This window comes from Carassius carassius, chromosome 48 (assembly GCF_963082965.1).
Source record: "Carassius carassius chromosome 48, fCarCar2.1, whole genome shotgun sequence".
Lineage (NCBI taxonomy): Eukaryota > Metazoa > Chordata > Actinopteri > Cypriniformes > Cyprinidae > Carassius > Carassius carassius.
In genome coordinates this window covers 11,465,702-11,484,366 of record NC_081802.1, presented here as the reverse complement: position 1 = coordinate 11,484,366, position 18,665 = coordinate 11,465,702, and the positions used below count along the sequence as shown (strand labels likewise).

General features: G+C 36.6%; 1 protein-coding gene across 1 annotated transcript in view; it reads right to left on the bottom strand.

The window, feature by feature from the left end:
- Nucleotides 1-18,665, bottom strand: part of LOC132131382 (adhesion G-protein coupled receptor D2) — a 78,863-nt gene that overhangs the window by 9,064 nt on the left and 51,134 nt on the right. The window contains exons 22-23 of the mRNA XM_059543397.1: nucleotides 17,782-17,835; nucleotides 10,671-10,827 (exon numbers count right to left, since the gene is read on the bottom strand). Of these exons, the coding sequence (XP_059399380.1) occupies nucleotides 10,671-10,827; nucleotides 17,782-17,835 (211 nt within the window). The remainder of the gene's footprint in view (nucleotides 1-10,670; nucleotides 10,828-17,781; nucleotides 17,836-18,665) is intronic.

The window sequence follows — 18,665 nt, the reverse complement described above, 5'->3', positions numbered from 1 at the left end:
CTAAGACGCAGTACTCGTTCGCTCTTCTAGAGAGAACCGAGGTTACGTTTAGTAACCGAGTACGTTTTTTTTAATAAAAAGTTAAAAAGGATATTGGATGCTGATTTGTTAATGCAGCATTTCAAGCCCAAAGTATACAAATATATACTAATTAGTTTGTCCGCGAGTTGAAAACACTGGCCCAGCCCATTGTTTCACAGTTGAAAAAAAGAAACCGAACACCTAAGAAAACACTGGAAACACAACAAGAACAGACGGCGCTTGTGAGGAAGCTGAAATATGAAAGAAATAAGCACAGCTCTAGTTTAAAAGAGCACAAAGATATTTAAACACTCATAACTGTACAGAAATTATGGAAGCCAGTTTCTGCCATTCCTCACCAAAATGTGAGAAACAAAGTCAGAATTGTGAGCTATAACCTCAAAATTGTGAGAAAAAAGTCATAAATGTTAGAGTAAAAGCCCATTTATTTATTTATGCATTTAATTCAGTGGTGGAAACGGCCTTCCACATAAAAAGCACAGACACTGGACAGGGCTAAAAATTTCTAGTGTGTATGTCCTTCTCCCAATACGTTCAGTAATGTCTAAAAACATTTCAGTATCATCTTTGATCCAAACCACACCCAGTAACAGTTGTCCCACCTAAATTTTACGCTATCATCCTTTTTTAACATCAAGAATGTAACAGAAGTCTTATAGTACAAGGAACTATTGGGAAATATGTAATTACCCCTTAGATGTCACTCACATTTTTGAACATAGACTTTATAGTGCATGATTAAAACTTAAATTTTTATAATTCATGAATGAAAACATTTTGTTACATGATTTTGATGTACCATTTACATGGTAATATAATGTCTGATTTACAAATGGGTTTTAAAGGATGAATTTTGAGATTTTAAGTTTTCAGTTGATATATAATTTCTAAAGATTTCTAAAATATATAGTGATATTCTCAATGTTACCCAGAAAACAGGATACAGGTTTAACTCATTCGAAATACTTCTGCTTAATGTTACACTGTCAGACATGCAAAATAAATCTAATGTATCTCTTGCTCTGGCTACTGTGTATAGACCACCAGGGCCGTATACAGAATTCCTAAAAGAATTTGCAGATTTCCTCTCAGACCTTCTGGTTACAGTTGATAAGGCGCTAATCATGGGAGATTTTAATATTCATGTTGATAATACAAATGATGCATTAGGACTTGCGTTTACTGACCTAATAAACTCTTTAGGAGTCAAGCAAAATGTCGATCTTACTGCTATAGATATCGTACCTCAATGTGATGATATTACAGACCATTTCCTTGTATCGTGCATGCTGCATATCACTGATATTAACTATATGTCTCAGCGTTACCGTCTGGGCAGAACTATTGTTCCAGTTACCAAAGACAGATTCGCAAATAACCTGCCTGATCTATCTCAACTGCTATTTGTACCCAAAAATACACATGAATTAGACGAAATGACTGACAACATGGGCACTATTTTCTCGAATACATTAGAAGCTGTTGCCCCCATCAAATTGAAAAAGGTTAGAAAACGTAAACGTAAAACGTACTGTGCCATGGTATAACAGTAATACTCAAGAAAGTAACTCGTAGTCTTGAACGCAAATGGAGAAAAACTAACTTGGAAGTTTTTAGAATTGCATGGAAATACAGTATGTCCAGCTATAGACAGGCTCTAAAAACTGCCAGGGCAGAGCATATCCACAAACTCATAGAAAATAACCAAAACAATCCAAGGTTTTTATTTAGCACAGTGGCTAAATTAACAAATTACCAGACGCCACCTGATTCAAATATTCCACCAACGTTAAATAGTAATGACTTTATGAATTTCTTCACTGATAAAATAGATAACATTAGAAATACAATAGCGAATGTAGATTCTACAACACTTCAGTTTCATCCATCGCACCCAAAGATAAACTGCAGTGCTTTACAAATATAGGACAGGAAGAGCTAAATAAACTTATCAATGTATCTAAACCAACAACATGTTTATTAGATTACTGAAAGAGTTGTTACCTGTAGCCGAAGAACCACTTCTCAATATTATTAACTCATCGTTATCTTTAGGTCACGTACCAAAACCATTCAAGCTGGTGGTTATTAAGCCTCTTATTAAGAAACCAAAACTAGATCCTAGTGAACTGGCAAATTATAGGCCTATTTCAAATCTTCATTTATGTCTAAAATTTTAGAAAAAGTTGTGTCTTCTCAATTGAGCACCTGCACAAAAATGATCTGTATGAACAATTTCAGTCAGGTTTCAGGCCCCACCATAGCGCAGAAACTGCGCTTGTTAAAATTACAAATGACTTGCTTCTTGCGTCAGTTCAAGGCTGCATCTCATTTCTAGTTTTACTTGATCTTAGTGCTGCGTTCGACACCATAGATATTGACATACTCATAGATCGATTACAAAACTATACAGGTATTCAAGGGCAGGCTCTAAGATGGTTTAGATCGTATCTGTCCGATCGCTACCATTTTGTTTACTTAAATGGGGTGTCATCTCATTTATCATCAGTAAAATATGGAGTGCCACAAGGATCCGTCCTAGGTCCCCTTCTATTTTCAATATACATGTTGCCCCTTGGTAATATTATTAGAAAATACGGAATTAGCTTCCACTGTTATGCTGATGATACTCAGCTATATATCTCAACGAGACCAGATGAAACCTCTATATTATCTAAGCTAACAGAGTGTGTTAAAAATGTAAAAGATTGGATGACCAATAATTTTCTCCAATTAAATTCGGATAAGACAAAGATATTAATTATTGGACCAAAAAACACTACACAGAATCTTGTAGATTACAATCTGCAACTAGACGGATGTACTGTTACTTCTTCTACAGTCAAAAATCTGGGTGTTATATTAGACAGCAACTTGTCTTTTGAAAATCATATTTCCCATGTTACAAAAACTGCATTCTTCCATCTTAGAAACATTGCCAAGCTACGAAACATGTTGTCTGTTTCTGATGCAGAAAAGCTAGTTCATGCATTCATGACCTCTAGACTGGACTATTGTAATGCACTTCTAGGTGGATGTCCTGCTTCTTCAATAAACAAGCTACAGGTAGTCCATAATGTTCGAGGTTCAGACACACTCTCTCTGTTTAAATCTAGATTAAAAACGCATCTCTTTCGCCAAGCATTTGAATTATATATCTTAAATTGTGAGTATAGTTGTATCTGATCAAATGTGCATTCTTATTCTTTAGCTTGGGTTAAACTAATTAATTTTACTTTGTTGGATCAGCAGCTATGCTAATGATGTCTCTATTTGTTTCTATGTTTTGCCACGGGATTTACATCCCGTGGTAACTAGGATTTACACAAGCTCCAGTCTGGATCCAGAACGCCTGAGAAGAGATGATGCTGACCCTCAGAGAACCCCAGATGATGCTAACCCTGAATCAACAACAGAACTAACAAATATTGCTACAAGTGTGACTGCATCATATAATAATTATTAATTATTAATTATATTAATAATGTTCATCATCTGGCTGACTACGACTTTTATAAATTTTTTACAAATCCTGTCATACGTGCACAAACTGACAGTCACCACTTACAAGCTATTACTAAATATTGTAGAAACATAATTTTCTGTAAAGTTGCTTTGTAACGATTTGTATTGTAAAAAGCGCTATACAAATAAACTTAAATTGAATTGAATTGAATTAAAATGTGATAGAGAAAAAGGCAACGAAGAAGTCTTTTTTTAAACAAAGGTCAAAACTCCTGTTATAATGTAGATTTTTGAGGGTGCACTCTTGTCATAAATTAATCTATTACTTTTCCTACATAATTTTTTTTACAAAAAACATTGGTAAAATATATATTTGGGAGTCTTAGACCTTTCCAACGATATATAGTTTGTCAAGATTAGATTTAATTGTAATATAGTGAAGTAAATGTGTGCGTCCTGTATAAGGAACGGGGTGACAGTTAAAGGGTTAAAATAAAATCTTATCCCTTTCTCAAGCTGATTTCAGATTTTACAAATGTCAATATATGTAGCCCAAAATGAGCTGACATGAGGTATTCAGTCTTTCCAGAAGACCTGGTAAACCTTCAGAGCTGTCAGGAAGTTTTTACTCTCTGGAAAAAAAATGTGTTGTCTTGGCCTGCTCTCTCTTTATCCAGGTTTGAGAGAAGCCAGGCACTGCAGGATAATCACAGTTTAATAGGAGCAAATATTGAAAGCAGGAGCTGACCAACCAGATCCCCTTTCCTAGCTCTCTCTCCCAGTGCGCCTGCGAAAAACGCTAGCACATGGGTGCAGAAGAAATTGATCATTTCATGATATATCAATTAACGTGAAGAATTGGAGGAAACCTTCGTATTGACATTCGTTCATTGTTTGTGTTGGAATAGTTCAGTTAAACGGCGTTGGAAATGCCACTCTGTCGAAATTCTAACAACCTTGTTAAAGCAGAACCATTCACGTGTACTGATCTAGAGTTTCAGCTCGAAAAATGAATAGAAACCGTCCAAGAAGCCGTCCACATAAATTCAGTCACGTCTTTTTTGTAGCGTACATGCTTGTGTTTTTTTGTACTTGTTCTTAAGATGAACTTGTAAGGAGCGTGTTCCCTCACAGGCATCCTATTTACCATGCAGAGCCATTGCATGCTGGGAGAGAGACATGTACACAGACTGAGGCCTCTTTCTAATGATTTCCCACACCTGCACATCTGCTGCCGCTTTAATTAATACTCTAAGGAGGTTTGTCGTGGGTAATCAAAAACATTGTCACTTACGGAATCCTTCATTATAGAACAAAAATCAATACTTGAGTAGAATAAGGGGAACTTGTAAAGCAGCCCACGTCGCAATAAAAAATCCAAAAAAAGTAAAGGTGGGATAAAAGTGTAGAAGACTTTATTCCAGATGTTCGGTACCGCAGAGTTTTTTCGTGAAGCAGCAACACGTAGTGAAGGGCTGGGCATACTTTTTATGCAGGCCTTGGTTCCTAGGTTTCATACGGTGGGGTGGGGGGGGGTTATGGTGAAGGCAATAGTCGCATCAGCTCTCTTCAGCTCTGGAGCATCACTGCATCCTCTCTCCTCGCTGATTTATAGCCCGCTGCTGACCTCTGAGGTCGTAACATGGTGATGGGTGACTGGCTCTCAACGGTAAGCTACTGGCACTTGACAAAGTGCCGAGAGCAGAATTAATTTACTCCTCTTTTCCTCAATCATAAACAGGCGCACGCCGACTTGCTGCCCTGACCCCCTCTCATCCTGACTACTATAACACGATCTCCCATCTCATGGAGGAGCGAGGGAGAGGGAGGCTGAAAAATTTACTGTCATTTCTACTTTCCAATGAGCTTCGGTGAGCACTTCTTTCACCTTCAGGTTGCTTCGCGTGCTTGGGATAAGGAGGGAAGACGTGGGACTTTGATGCACCTGTCTAACTTTGGGTCATTCACCAGGGGTACTTCAATCTGCTATTACTTCCATCAACTTGATAATGGCATCTGAAAGCAAGTTCAATTTAATAAGCAAATAAATCTCTTTACAGGTGGATGGTTCATGTACCTCATTCGTCAATGCATGGATGTGCCAGTTAGCCACAAACAAATACTTACCAAAGCAATCATTAACGACATAAGCAAAATCCATTCAGTTACTTTGCCTTTTACTGTCGCTACAGCTTAGTGGGGGATTGTAAATTTAGAAGATATAAAATGCATAATTTCCTAAAGTAGGAATTTAAATTATCCTGCAGTACAAATGTTGGCCCATTGTGGCACAGACACAGTAGGTTATAATTGAAAATAAAACAGCCATTTAAAAGCCATTCAATAAGCCACTGGGAAATTGATCAGGCTATAAAATCTGTCACTACCGGGGCGGGAGGCTGGCACTCTTGTAGAGCCTCTACTTCAGCCCTGACACAGCACTATCCCTCCAGACTTCATGGTCTACATACCGGCATACACACAAGAGATGCCGCAAAAGTACACTTCCCGACGGAGATGCTTTCTTTGTGTCCTCGGGCATGCATTTAAATTGAGTAACAAACATAATGTTGTAGTACATAGTGGAAGCCTCTGACTAGCTCTGGAAAAACTGGGAAAAATGATTTCCCTCAGTGGTAAGGAGTGGTAAAAAAAAAAAGATAAAAGATTGCAAGAGCAGACACAAGTGCGCAGAAAAAAAAAAAACACATTCCGCTCCTGCTTCTTTAACTTTCAATTCTCCCAAGCATCTCTGCTTCACAGCCCCTGGCTATTGCCTTTCTCAATCTATCCCTGGGGAGGCAGGAGTTATGGGCCCTGTCGATTGAGGAGAAAGGGATGTTATTCCCCTGTCACCCTCACCCGGTCCGCCAGCAGCCCTGCCCTGATCTATGTCCACTGTGGCGGGGTAGAAGTGTCTTGATGCACCATTGGTTTCCAGCGCTGTCTCCCCCACCCTGATGCTCAAACTCATACTACCTTTACAACCCCCTCACCGACCTTTAAAACGCCCCCCCCCCCTCCCCCTTCCATGATTCTTGTTGGGGAGCTCTCCGAAGGGCAGGGATATGACACAATGGGTTTGCGGAGGTCACCCCTAAAGAATATTGTCTAGTTGGCGTCTCAAGTGGGATTAAGTGACACCTGGCGGGTGTTTACGTGAGATGGCAGATTGGACGTCTAATGGAGATCGCTATCTTTAAGGACTTGACGGAAGATTTCGGTGGTGTATGACAGTACAATGAGCTGCCTCACTGTCAGCTGTCTACATATTCAGTTAATTTCAAAGGCACCATGCTAACCAAAATAGAAACTGGCATTATAAGCAAACAAATTTTAAACAAGACTTATTGTTTATTTGTGCACAGCATACTCATGAATAACAATCAAATAAGCATATGTCGTTAGCATGCTGCTAAACAAATGACTATATTTATTGATAGAGACACTAATAAGTATTAATAATAACATAAAATAGTGGGTAAAATGATCATATATTATTTATTGGTGTATTTTCAATATAAAATATAATTTATATTGAAAATATAAAGTATAATTTATAATAAAATATGAATTATATAAAATTGTAATACAGCACAGTTTGATGGATACTTATACACACTTGTGAATTAGATTTTCCATAGTTCCGTAATTTTCACACAAATGTGACAATGCAAAACAATCATAACGGTCCAATTTTTATTAATACAAAATCTGTTATATTTAAAAATATACATTTGTACTTCTTATTTTGCATATGAAATATGACTTGGACTCTGATACTGCCTTTATTTTCCTTATTACTTTTTTGAAAAAAGTGTTGGGAAGGTTACTTTGATAATGTAACAGGTTAAAGATTACAAGTTACCCTATTTGAAATGTAATAAGAAGTTTAATGTAAATGTAACTGATTACATTAGATTACTTTTCTACGTTTCTAATAAATGTTTTCAACAGTTAATAATTGTCAAACCTTTAAACCAGGAAGGGTTAAACTTACAGTGGTACTCAGCACTGATTGCTGTTAGTCTTTCAATTGGAGCAACTGGGTATGGGAACAGCCTGAATGAACGAGTAGAACAAATCTGAATTTAAAATCATAAATAAGTAGACAGACACATGTCTCCTAAGAAGTCCAGGAGCATTTTGCTTGGATATGAATAAGGGGGAATTGATGTCAGATCTCCATACACATGAGAAGACCTACAGGGCATGTGTCCATCTGACATGTGTCGAGAATTAAGAAAAGGGTGGAGAGATGGAGGAAGGCCTCGGCCCACAAGAGCTCTGAGATGAGACGAAGAACTTACCCTCCATTAGCCTGCGGGCAGAAGGATGACACTCGGCCAAATGAGATGCGCATAAGTGACTTTTTATATGAACTATAAAGGAAAGTATGAGGAAAGCTGAAAAAACTGATGCAGGTGGTTATGTGACAGTGACCCCGCTGGGGATGATTTGACTGAATAAATAGACAGATTAATAAATAAATATCTTTTTAAAAATGGGAGACCCAGGAGGGCTGCCATCCATCAAAGATCCTATTATCACGAAACCTGGAGCCATATGTATAAGGCAGCCAGGATCCTAAGCAAATACAAATTCAACTTTTCCTTACAATTTGTTATCGTTGACATCCTTCACCCAACACACACACACAGATACACAAAGACACTCACACACCGGGCTGAATTAGCAATAGATTTGTTTTCTCATGTCTGCTCGATAGATATGACGGATTTAAAGTAAACCATATCAGTTGCAAACAATCATAAGTAGCTTTATCTGCGGAGGTACAGAGTTAAAAATGAGGGAAATGAGAAAGGAACGATTTTTTATTTCCACAGAGAGAGGAATGTAAACAGATATCTAACCACTACCAGATTTCTGTAATCTGTTTATGTGGGTATTTATACTAAGAATATCTAGTTGTGTATTCAGCTTGTTCAATCAAATGACACGGTCATCGTTTGGGACAACAAACATCTTATATAAAATGTCAGACTACTCAGTTTTCAAAGTCAGGTGTTGTCAATCTTTATGAGTATGTGTTACTGTTTGAATTATGCATTGCGTTGCATGTTGGTATGCAATAAAAATGATTGTTTCAATAGAGGTTAAAATGCAATAATTTGTTGTGACATCCAACGTAAACGAATCGTTACAAAAAGTAGACCACAAATTTGTTGGCAACACTGAAAATGTAGAAATTCAATGACAAATTACTGGCACAACCATAAGAACAGCACACTTTAAGAAAAAAGGTGTATTCCTAATGCTTCATTTCAGTAAAAAAAAAAATCTTCTGATTAATCAGTTATTAATCTGATTCATTCAAAAGTTTCAGTGAAACACTTGCCCTATTTGTCCACTAGCTGACCTCAAATTTTGTCACTTCATATCTCACAACTTCAGCATGTCTTACAGAATGTTTTAGAAGTAAAGAAGAGCGCGGAAATTAACTTTCTGCTTTTGTCAACCTTTTCAAGAGAAGTGCAGCCTTTTGATTGACTTGTATCTCCTTTGAGGTCACCTATTCAAAAGGTGAAAAAGATGAGAAAAATGAAGAAAGCAAGCATACAAGATAGCACTTTTCCCCTTGACCTTCAGCTTTATTGGTGAATGTACTAACGATGCATAAAGTAACAATAAAAGAGACGGAGTACCGAAAGAGGAAAACAATTTCAGAGTTTAAATGTAGTCAAAACTCCACACTTTTCGATAAGCACTTGTCCTTTCCCATTTCCATTATGTTTAAAAAATTTTCTTGTTGTTGTAATTGATAGATTCAAACCATTGCCTCAAAGGATGAAAAGACATGAAATGATTAAAAGTGAATGTAAATGCTTTTTCTCACACTCACTACTTAACCTTGACTGGAAGAGACACAATTGGTTATATACAATCAGGACATTTAGTTCAGCCCTCTTTGTTACGACACAAGGTCTTTCACAGTTGGGCTCATATGCGTATCTTCTTAGCACTTTGTTGTGTGGCTGGCTGACTGGTTTAAAAAATTGCTCTGCATTAAAAACAAATATTTAATCATGGCCCACATCGCAACCGATTACGACGAGAGTGCAGGCGAGTCTCGTCAAGATGATTAGTTGCATTGCTCATATGCACGGGACGGCCCCTTCTGCATATGCATATGTCTGCGTGTGACGCCCACTAAAACTGCCATTTCATTCCTCTCACAGCAAATTCCCCTTGAGTAATGGGCTGGATAATAGCAGCTGCCAGTCAATATGAATTATTTCTGCTTTCTGATTGGCTAAATCATGTTTCATCCAGATTTTGTGCGAGGAAACCTAAGCCTGGGAAAAAGGACACATCATAGAGTGTCAAAATTAAATTAAAATAATAAAAAATAAAAATTAAATCTAATTTTTTATTAATTACTTTTAATTATTCAATCGGTGGAGTAAATATGGTGTATTAACATAAATAGGAAGCATCAAATATGGAGCATGAAAATGTATACATTAATTGAATTTTATTCATTTAATTTAATAAGGAGTATCAATATAGTTAGAGTATAAATTCATTAACATATTCATTTAATTCTAAATACTTATATATTAATTATTAAATATTTACTTAAAAATAATACATTCTTAAATGAATTCATTTTAAATACTTTTATTTTAATTATTCAATTAAATACACAGAGCCAATATACATATATTATTGGAATTAGAATAAATTAGAATAAAGTACTCAAAGCAGATGTGCAATAACAATACGATTTTATATATTTTTCACAAAATGACTTTTTACTTTATTCGCTCCCTTCTCTCTTTGCAAAATCTCTCACTTGCGTGAATTCCCTTTGAGATTACTACAATTCGGTCTTGAAATGCTGAGGTCAAAAAAAGCGATCGGATCCCGTCATTTTTCTGGATCTGGAGAATGTTACAATCCCAGAACAGGCCTGTCATCCTAGAGTTCACCCTCTTTGCCAATCACTACTTTTGCTCTCGCCATAATTTAGGACAGATTTTTAAAGCTCTGCTTTATATAAACACACTGGCATTTGAAAATACACACACACATATACGCACAAACCCAAATATACATGTACATCGTCTAAGCTGGCCAATCAACTCTTACAAAGATGCTTCGTTTTTTGGGGTTGATCAATAAATAAACCAATGACTCACTTGTTTTGTCGAAACTCTGGGTGATGCTATCACTGTGGGTCAGTGAACTGCTGGAGTGGCTGGTAGTGACTGTTTGACCGTCCAAACCACCTGGTACTGGAGAGCTGCCCGGCCGAGAACTGCCCACTGAACTGGAGGGCCTGGAACTGGCACAGTTCTGACAAAAAGACAAATGCATTTTTCTGTCTATACAGTGCAAGGTACAGTCTGAAATCACTAGCGATTTGAAGGTTCCTATTTACTATATTTTTGTTTATTAGAATAAATAATATTTGCATTAAAATTAGTGAAAAGTTAAAGATATATATATATATATTTTTTTTTTTGCAGTCTGCTTGCCTGTCTAATATATATATATTTTTGTCCATTAAAATGTATATTATCAGCATTAGAATTTAAATGAAAATTTGAAATAAAAACAAACAGTACAAAATTATTCATTAAATAGCACTCAGTATAGAGACTGCATGAAAAATATGTAGGGAAAATCAACAAAACAAATGTTAAATATCAAAAAATCATAGTTGAGAGCTAAGTAGTCATGCATTACACGATACATGACCAGAAAGTACACAGACATGTATGGAAGTACTACAAAATAAATATCCACAAAAGTCTCGCAGGAATGTAAACTAGATCTGACATAAAAACCCACAACCTTACCCTCACATCACAGAATGACATATAATGGGCTTTGACACACATTCTGAAAACGTTTATTTCTTCTCAGAAAGAAATAAATGCATGACCTAGCACTATATCAACATTTAAAATCATAAGAGTGCACATTTCACAACAGGAAATGCACATATATGTAGTATACATCTCTCTCTCTTCAGCCCTATATCTTGTCAAAACTTGAATTAGGATCAAAAAACTAATCTGCTTCCAATTTATATCTATATTTCAGGGCTGTCAGGGATCCAGACCCTGCTTGTATCGCAGTACATTCGTTTTTCATTTGGCCGGCGCAACTGACAGCTTTATTTTTCTCAAGCAATCTGCCACAGTATGTACAAGTGTGAGGTCACATGGGTCAGGCGACAGTTGGTATGAAGCGCCCTGGCAGCACTGGTCTGGCTCATGAATAAAACAAGCAACGGGAAGTACAGAAACTATAGACGGAAGGAGAGAGATGGCTAATATGGCTAATACCAAATGGGGCTTTAATATCATGTTGTATTTTCATTATCTGCCATTTACAGTAACTACATTCATGCAGACTGGAGTAGTCAAAAGATCCTTGAGAATAGTGTTAATGTCGTTAACAAAGACTATGGTGAAAAATGTTCGTTGACAAGCTTTTTTTCCACATGACTAAGACGAGACGAAGCGGAGACAATGATATGGTCAATAAACGATAACAATGACTATATCAACATGCATTTTTATTGACGAAATAAAACGAGACTGAAATGTATTCTAAAAAAAATAAAAAAATACCAATATCATCTTTTAATTTTTGTCAAAAAAAGGAGATTGCGCTATACGCCTCTTCTAGGTGAGCTTTCATGAGTGCAGTTGCCAGATATCAAGAGTTCTAATCACCGAATCAGAACTTCGCTGATACATTGATGCATTTTCTGACTGTGTTTTGCTTATTTAAAGCAATCTGGCAACTATGTGCACACGCTCGCTCCTCTTTGCCGGCACGAATGATCTGAAAACACAGACAATCAAGCTGGAGTTTAGTGATCTAAATGAAAGATCTCAACTATATTGTTTGTGATTGTGATCACTGAATAAAAGCACTTACTCAACCTCTGTTGTTTTAATAGAGAAATAGGCTATTGCAAATTAGAATTACTAGGTATTTCACTGTTATAATATTTTTTGTTTGTTTTAGCTGTTGTTTTAGCTCTGTCATAATGTAGACAGAGAGATTGCACAAGTCTTTGGTATTAATTTACATAATAAAAAACCTACAATAAATTAGTACAATAGATGAGGTAAAATGCACCATTTATGTGTTATGCTTACTGGTGAAAGTGCAATACCTGAAATGCAAGTAGCAAGTAGTATGTCCGAATTCTTAGTATTCGAAAAACAGTAGGCGAGATGTACCCTGATGGCCTACTACTTCCGCCCAAATTCCGTAGCATGCATAGGATGGACACTACTCTATCCCATGAGGCCACGGGAGAGGACTCGTCATACTCATATTCATACTCATACTCAAAATAACGGAAAATCGTGACGCCGCTGTTTTGAAGTGTAAGTACCTTATGGATAAACGCTGTTCATTGTGGTTAAAGTGTACTTGTTTAACATAATCCAAGAAAACGACTGACTTGTTAAAGTTTTACACATTGTAAGCTGATGAGACTATTTTGTAAATTGAGTTTAAAAATATGTTTAATAATCATTATCGATCAGAGGCTGTGCCTCAGCTTGTTAAGGCTGCTTTCTACAGACGAGGCTCGTTAAGTAATTTAATGATATAAAGTTACAAAATTTAAGTAATTGAAACAAGTTAATTTACATTTTACTAGTGTTGATATTTTGATAAAAAAATTGTTGTATAACTTACATGGCAAACTATTGTTAATAAGTGCCTCAGTTTGATCATAAATCATCAGTAATGTGTAAATCCTGTTCTGATGTTACAGAGACTGATGAACACACTTGTAAAGCATAATTCAGAAAGTAACGTTATATAAATGAAAATTAATCTTAACTACGCACTCTTTCCATGTATTTATGTTAGGATCATCACTGATTTATGCTGTTTTTTTTATTACAATATTAATTTCCAGGTATTTCCAGTTGCTATTTTGTCAGTTGCAAAGTGCTTAATAGCAAATAACTTTTGAAGCACTTGTGTGCATGCACACTGATTTTGTAGCAGTTTCCAGTTGTTTTTAAACAAGAAACATCTTAACATCTGAAGAATGTTGTCTTGAGAATGGGTGCCACACTTTAGAGAAATACCAATACACCAGGTCACATTTAAAATTATTCTCTCTATTTATTTGTTTATTTATTTTTCATTTCTACAGGGATAAGAGCACAAAGCTTCAGACAAAACCACATTAACATTTTCATAAAGTAGTGTAATAGAGTTTAAAGCAACAGCAAAGGGGAATTTCTTAAGACGTTTTTATAATAATGTCAGGAAAATAAACTTCAGCAGCTTCAGGTCAGTTTCTGTATGTGTAGAAGATGAGGACTTTACATCTGGGTATCAAAAATGAGTGAAAAACAGTGGAAATCTAAAATTTACCCCAGGGATAAAGTAATACATATTGTAAAATTTAACTTGTTGTAAATATGTTGGTATGATATGTTATGTGATATGTTGCTAGATTTTCAAATAACTGTAACATGAATTCCCGGTTATGAGTGTAATATATTTATGTGTACATATAAATACACACGTTTAAATTTAAATATTTACATGTGTATTTATACATATTTATGTGATTTATAGTATATATATTTATATGTATATTTCTTAAATAACTAATATATGTATATCTTGATTTGACAGTCTTAAAATTACCTTCATAACTTACAGAAGCTGAAACAATAGCAATATGAGAACATGAACTGATTTGCAGAGTCTTAACCTGTTCAACTGTCCTACAGGTAATCCTGCTCTTGAAGAGCTGCACACAGTCGTCTGGTGTGACACAGCTGTGCTCAGATTGTCCCACACATGCTCTCCTGTGCTGACTTCTGTGTTTTGGGGTTCCAGTGTATCATCGTCATGATCCTCCACAACTTCTGCATCAACAATGTCTCCATTCAGAAGACGGACGTTGTGGAGCACTGCACAGCATGCAACAACATCTGCACAAAGGCAGGACTCACTTCCAGGGCCTTGAAGAAGAAGAAGATGGAGCACATCTTGTCTTCATCATCCTGATGGCTCTCTCAACAATGTTCTGTGCACGAGCATCATTGGTGTTGAATCAAACCTGTGCAGGATTCTGTTCAGACTCTCTGTATGGAGTGATGAGGCAGATGTGTGCACTCAAACAAGGACACACACCATCTCCCAGGATGTGTTTTCCTGCAGGTGGATACAGGCCTCCAGTGTAAATAGAGCTGTTCTTCAGCACCCTGGCATCATACACAGACCCAGGATACTCAACAAAGATATCAAGGTACTTCTCCTGGTGGGGACCTGCAGCTGAACACAATGAAACTGCTTCCTGTTGAAATAACACTGGGCTTCACTTGCTGCTGGTGCAGTTTGTATGTGACAGCCATCTATTGTTCCAGTTACCAGAAGAAAAGCTGCTTCCACTGCCTCCAGGTCATCTGTGGTGGAGAAGGCAATACGCCTCCTCAAAATCCCCATGACAGACCTGCTCATTCTGTGCACAATGTTATGCAGCTCTTGGATGTCAAAGGCCAGTGACAGCAGTCTGTATGATGCTGTTCACAGTCTGTAAATATGTAGTTTTTGTTTTTTAGAATAAAATTTCAATAGGTTACACATTTTTTGCTGATATATCATATCTATTGTATCTTTATCTATATCTATATATATATCTATATATATATATATATATATATATATATATATATATATATATATATATATGTCTGTGTGTGTGTGTGTGTGTGTTGTCTATAATGTATGTGTTTATGAATGTATTTATGAATATATTGGGATGTGTGTATATGTGTGTGTGTTTCTGTGTATATTTCTATAATGTATTTGTGTGTATTTATGTATATATGTGTGTGTGTGTATTTGTCTAAGCATTCATTCAAGTTTATTAATTAATTTATGTTCCTTTTGTTTCTTTTGTGTAATTATATTTGTATTAATTTATTACAATAAATTAATTTATATCCTTACATAAAATCAGGCTGTCATTCTGTTCACAGATGTAGCTGCTGTTATTCTGAGGTAGAAAATTAAAAGCTAAATTTATATTTAGTAAAGGATTTACAAGCTGTCAACGAAGGCGTGATCTGCGAACAGCTGACCGACGCCTGCTTTGAATTGTTAATTCAAACGACGTAAAAACACAGACGAAAGCGGTAAGAATAACGAAAAACATCACAGATGTTTGCTCAGTAGATTGGGCTCTTTAAATTTACACGCTGTTGTGACGACGTATGTCACGTGACAATGTCAACATGGCGGATGTAGTACGTCCGAATTCCATTCATTCTACCCACATTCATACTATATTGAACGTACTTTTCTAACGGTCGAGTAGTAGGCTACGTTCAAATTCAAATGTAGTACCCAGTACGCAGTATGCGATTTCGGATGCAGCCTAAGACTAAATAAAAAATGGCTGCCAAAATTAATACGGTATGTTTAATTAATAATAATCTCATTGCTAAAATGTTGAGCCTTTAGGCAACTAAACTTGACTAAAACTAAATAGGAAAAGGTTGACTAATTATGATAAAAACTAAAAAGGACACTTTAACACAGGACTAACACTAAAATTGCAAATACTAAACGTACAAAATTAACACTACTTGAGAAATCTGTATAATTACTAGACTCATTGCACCATCATTTAATTTAACTAAACAGTCTAGGGGAAATATATAGATCATATTTATAGCCCTGATTTAAAGCACAAATGTAATATCTTTACCATTAGCATAAAAAAAGAACTTAGCAGAGAAAAAAGTGAAGATTAAATTTGTTGTGACAGACTCATTGATAGATACATAAGCAAAAAGACATACAGAACAAAAGACAGATTCACTGAGATTAATTAAGATAAAGAGACAAACAGAATGACAAACTGACAGAACAACAGACATAACAAGAGACAAGCAGACAGACAGAGACAGACAGTCAGAATGACAAACTGATGGAAACAACAGACAAGCAGACAGACAGAATGAAAAACAGTCATAACAACAGACATAATGAGACAAGCAGACAGAGACAGACAGACAACAGACAAGCAGACATAACAAGAGACAAGCAGACAGACAGACAGAACAACAAACAAGCAGACATAACAAGAGACAAGCAGACAGACAGACAGAACAACAAACAAGCAGAAAGACAGAACAACATAGACAGGCGGTTGCCTGGTCACAGAGTTGCTAGGTGGTTGTTAGGATGTTCTGAGAGGTTGCTAGGCCAGTGATAAGGTGCTTTTGGCGGTTGCATTCTAAGTGGCTGCTATGGTGGGTAGACAGGTACAAAAATAAACATCAGTTTACTCTATGATGAGTTGGAAAATCGCAAGGGTTCCCTCAGGTAAAACCCCATCCATCTACAGCACATCCTGTATGTTATCACTACTATATTGGAAGTCAGTACATTCCCTGACCAGTGCTCTAATCTAATAAAGAAGTGTACATTTTCCTATCCCATTCTGGACCTCATCCAGCACCAAAGCTATTCGCCGAGATACAGTATATCACCTCTAGATTTATGGTGCAAAACAGCATTAGCTAAAAAAAACCTCCGCCACACGCGGCCAGCGAATCTCATCGTGTGGACTTTGAAAATTGGAAAATTGCCCAGAGAGCGCTAAAGGGTCCCACTGCTAATACGACCCGGCACGATTTATCAGCTGCTACCTGGCACTCGTGTTTGGGGCCACAGTCGTTTTTTACAAGTCCCAGTCTTAACGGTGTCGTGCCTGTCAGGGGGGTCAAAGGGAAGAGGGAGGGGGCCATATTCTAAAATCAATCCGCCTTTAGAAATTGTCTCATTCTGTTCTCAAAGACCTGGTGGTGCAGTAAGGGCCAATAGGGACAAACTGCCGTAGGCCATAAACTGTGACAAGCCTGGACGAGAGTTAATGTGGCCATTCATAGAGGAACTGCTCGTAGTGTCGCTGGAGGTGAGGTGGTTCACTGAAGGGTGGGTGTCTATTAACTACTTTTAAACAGCTTTGGTGAAGCTAAGTGATCTCCCTCAACAGCAGCCTCGTGTATAAATACTGGCCTGACAGTTTAATGTGAAGGGGACAAGCTTCCACAGGATTAGAAACATGTAACCCAGGGCTGCTGGTTGACAATGGCTGGATTGAGGTGGCCTGAGTGGGTGTGTGGAATAGGTCTGGGGGCGAAACATGCACAAAACAAACTCTGTGTTATGAAATTTGCACTATTTAAAGAGTAGAGCCCTCCGGTACTCGAGACAACATGCAAACATGCAAGAACTTACAGAGAAATTTAAGGCCTTTCTTCTTTCTTTGATTCTGTTGACTGTGTTTCGAACCTGTGGATAACAAGGAGGAGTGGATGGTTAAAATGTCATGACTCAGTACTAAACACTTAATACAAAACACTTTGCGCTCGCATGAGTCTTGGCCCCGGGAAGGTGAAATTCAATCCGGACTGGGAATAAAGAAAGCAAATAGCCAGCATTGCATAAAAGTCAATGAGTGCGCCAAGCAAAATGTTCCAGTTTGTCACACATAATGGGTCCTGAAAGTGACAAGTAGAGTCGGAAAAGTAAGGAGAGCGTCTTAACCTCTCATCCGTCACACCACACAGGGGGCCACGGGAATGAAGCGATATCTTTTGCACTCTAATCTCGAAACACTTGTTTACTTTATTTAAAAAATACACAAAAATGTATTATTTGGAGTATTTCTTTAGTAATAGATCTTTAATAAAGTTATTTAACCTGTTAGGAGGACAACGCTTTTTTTTACTTAGTCAATTATATATTGTAATAATTTGTACAAAAAAGTATCACAGGTTCCAAAAAAATGTTAAGCAGCACAACAGTTTCTGGTACTGATAATAAATCAGTATATTATAATGATTTCTGAAGGATCATGTGACACTGAAGACTGGAGTAATGATGCTGAAAATACAGCATTGCATCACAGGAATAAATTATATTTTTAAATATATTCAAATAGAAAACCATTATTTTAAATGGTAATAATATTTTACAGTGTTACTGTTTTTCTGTATTTTTGGTCAAATAAATGCAGCCATTGCGAAAATGAAACATTGCAAATTAACTACATTAACATGCATTGCCCCAAAATGCAAGATATGCTAAATGTATGAATAAAGTTATATTAATATTATTCA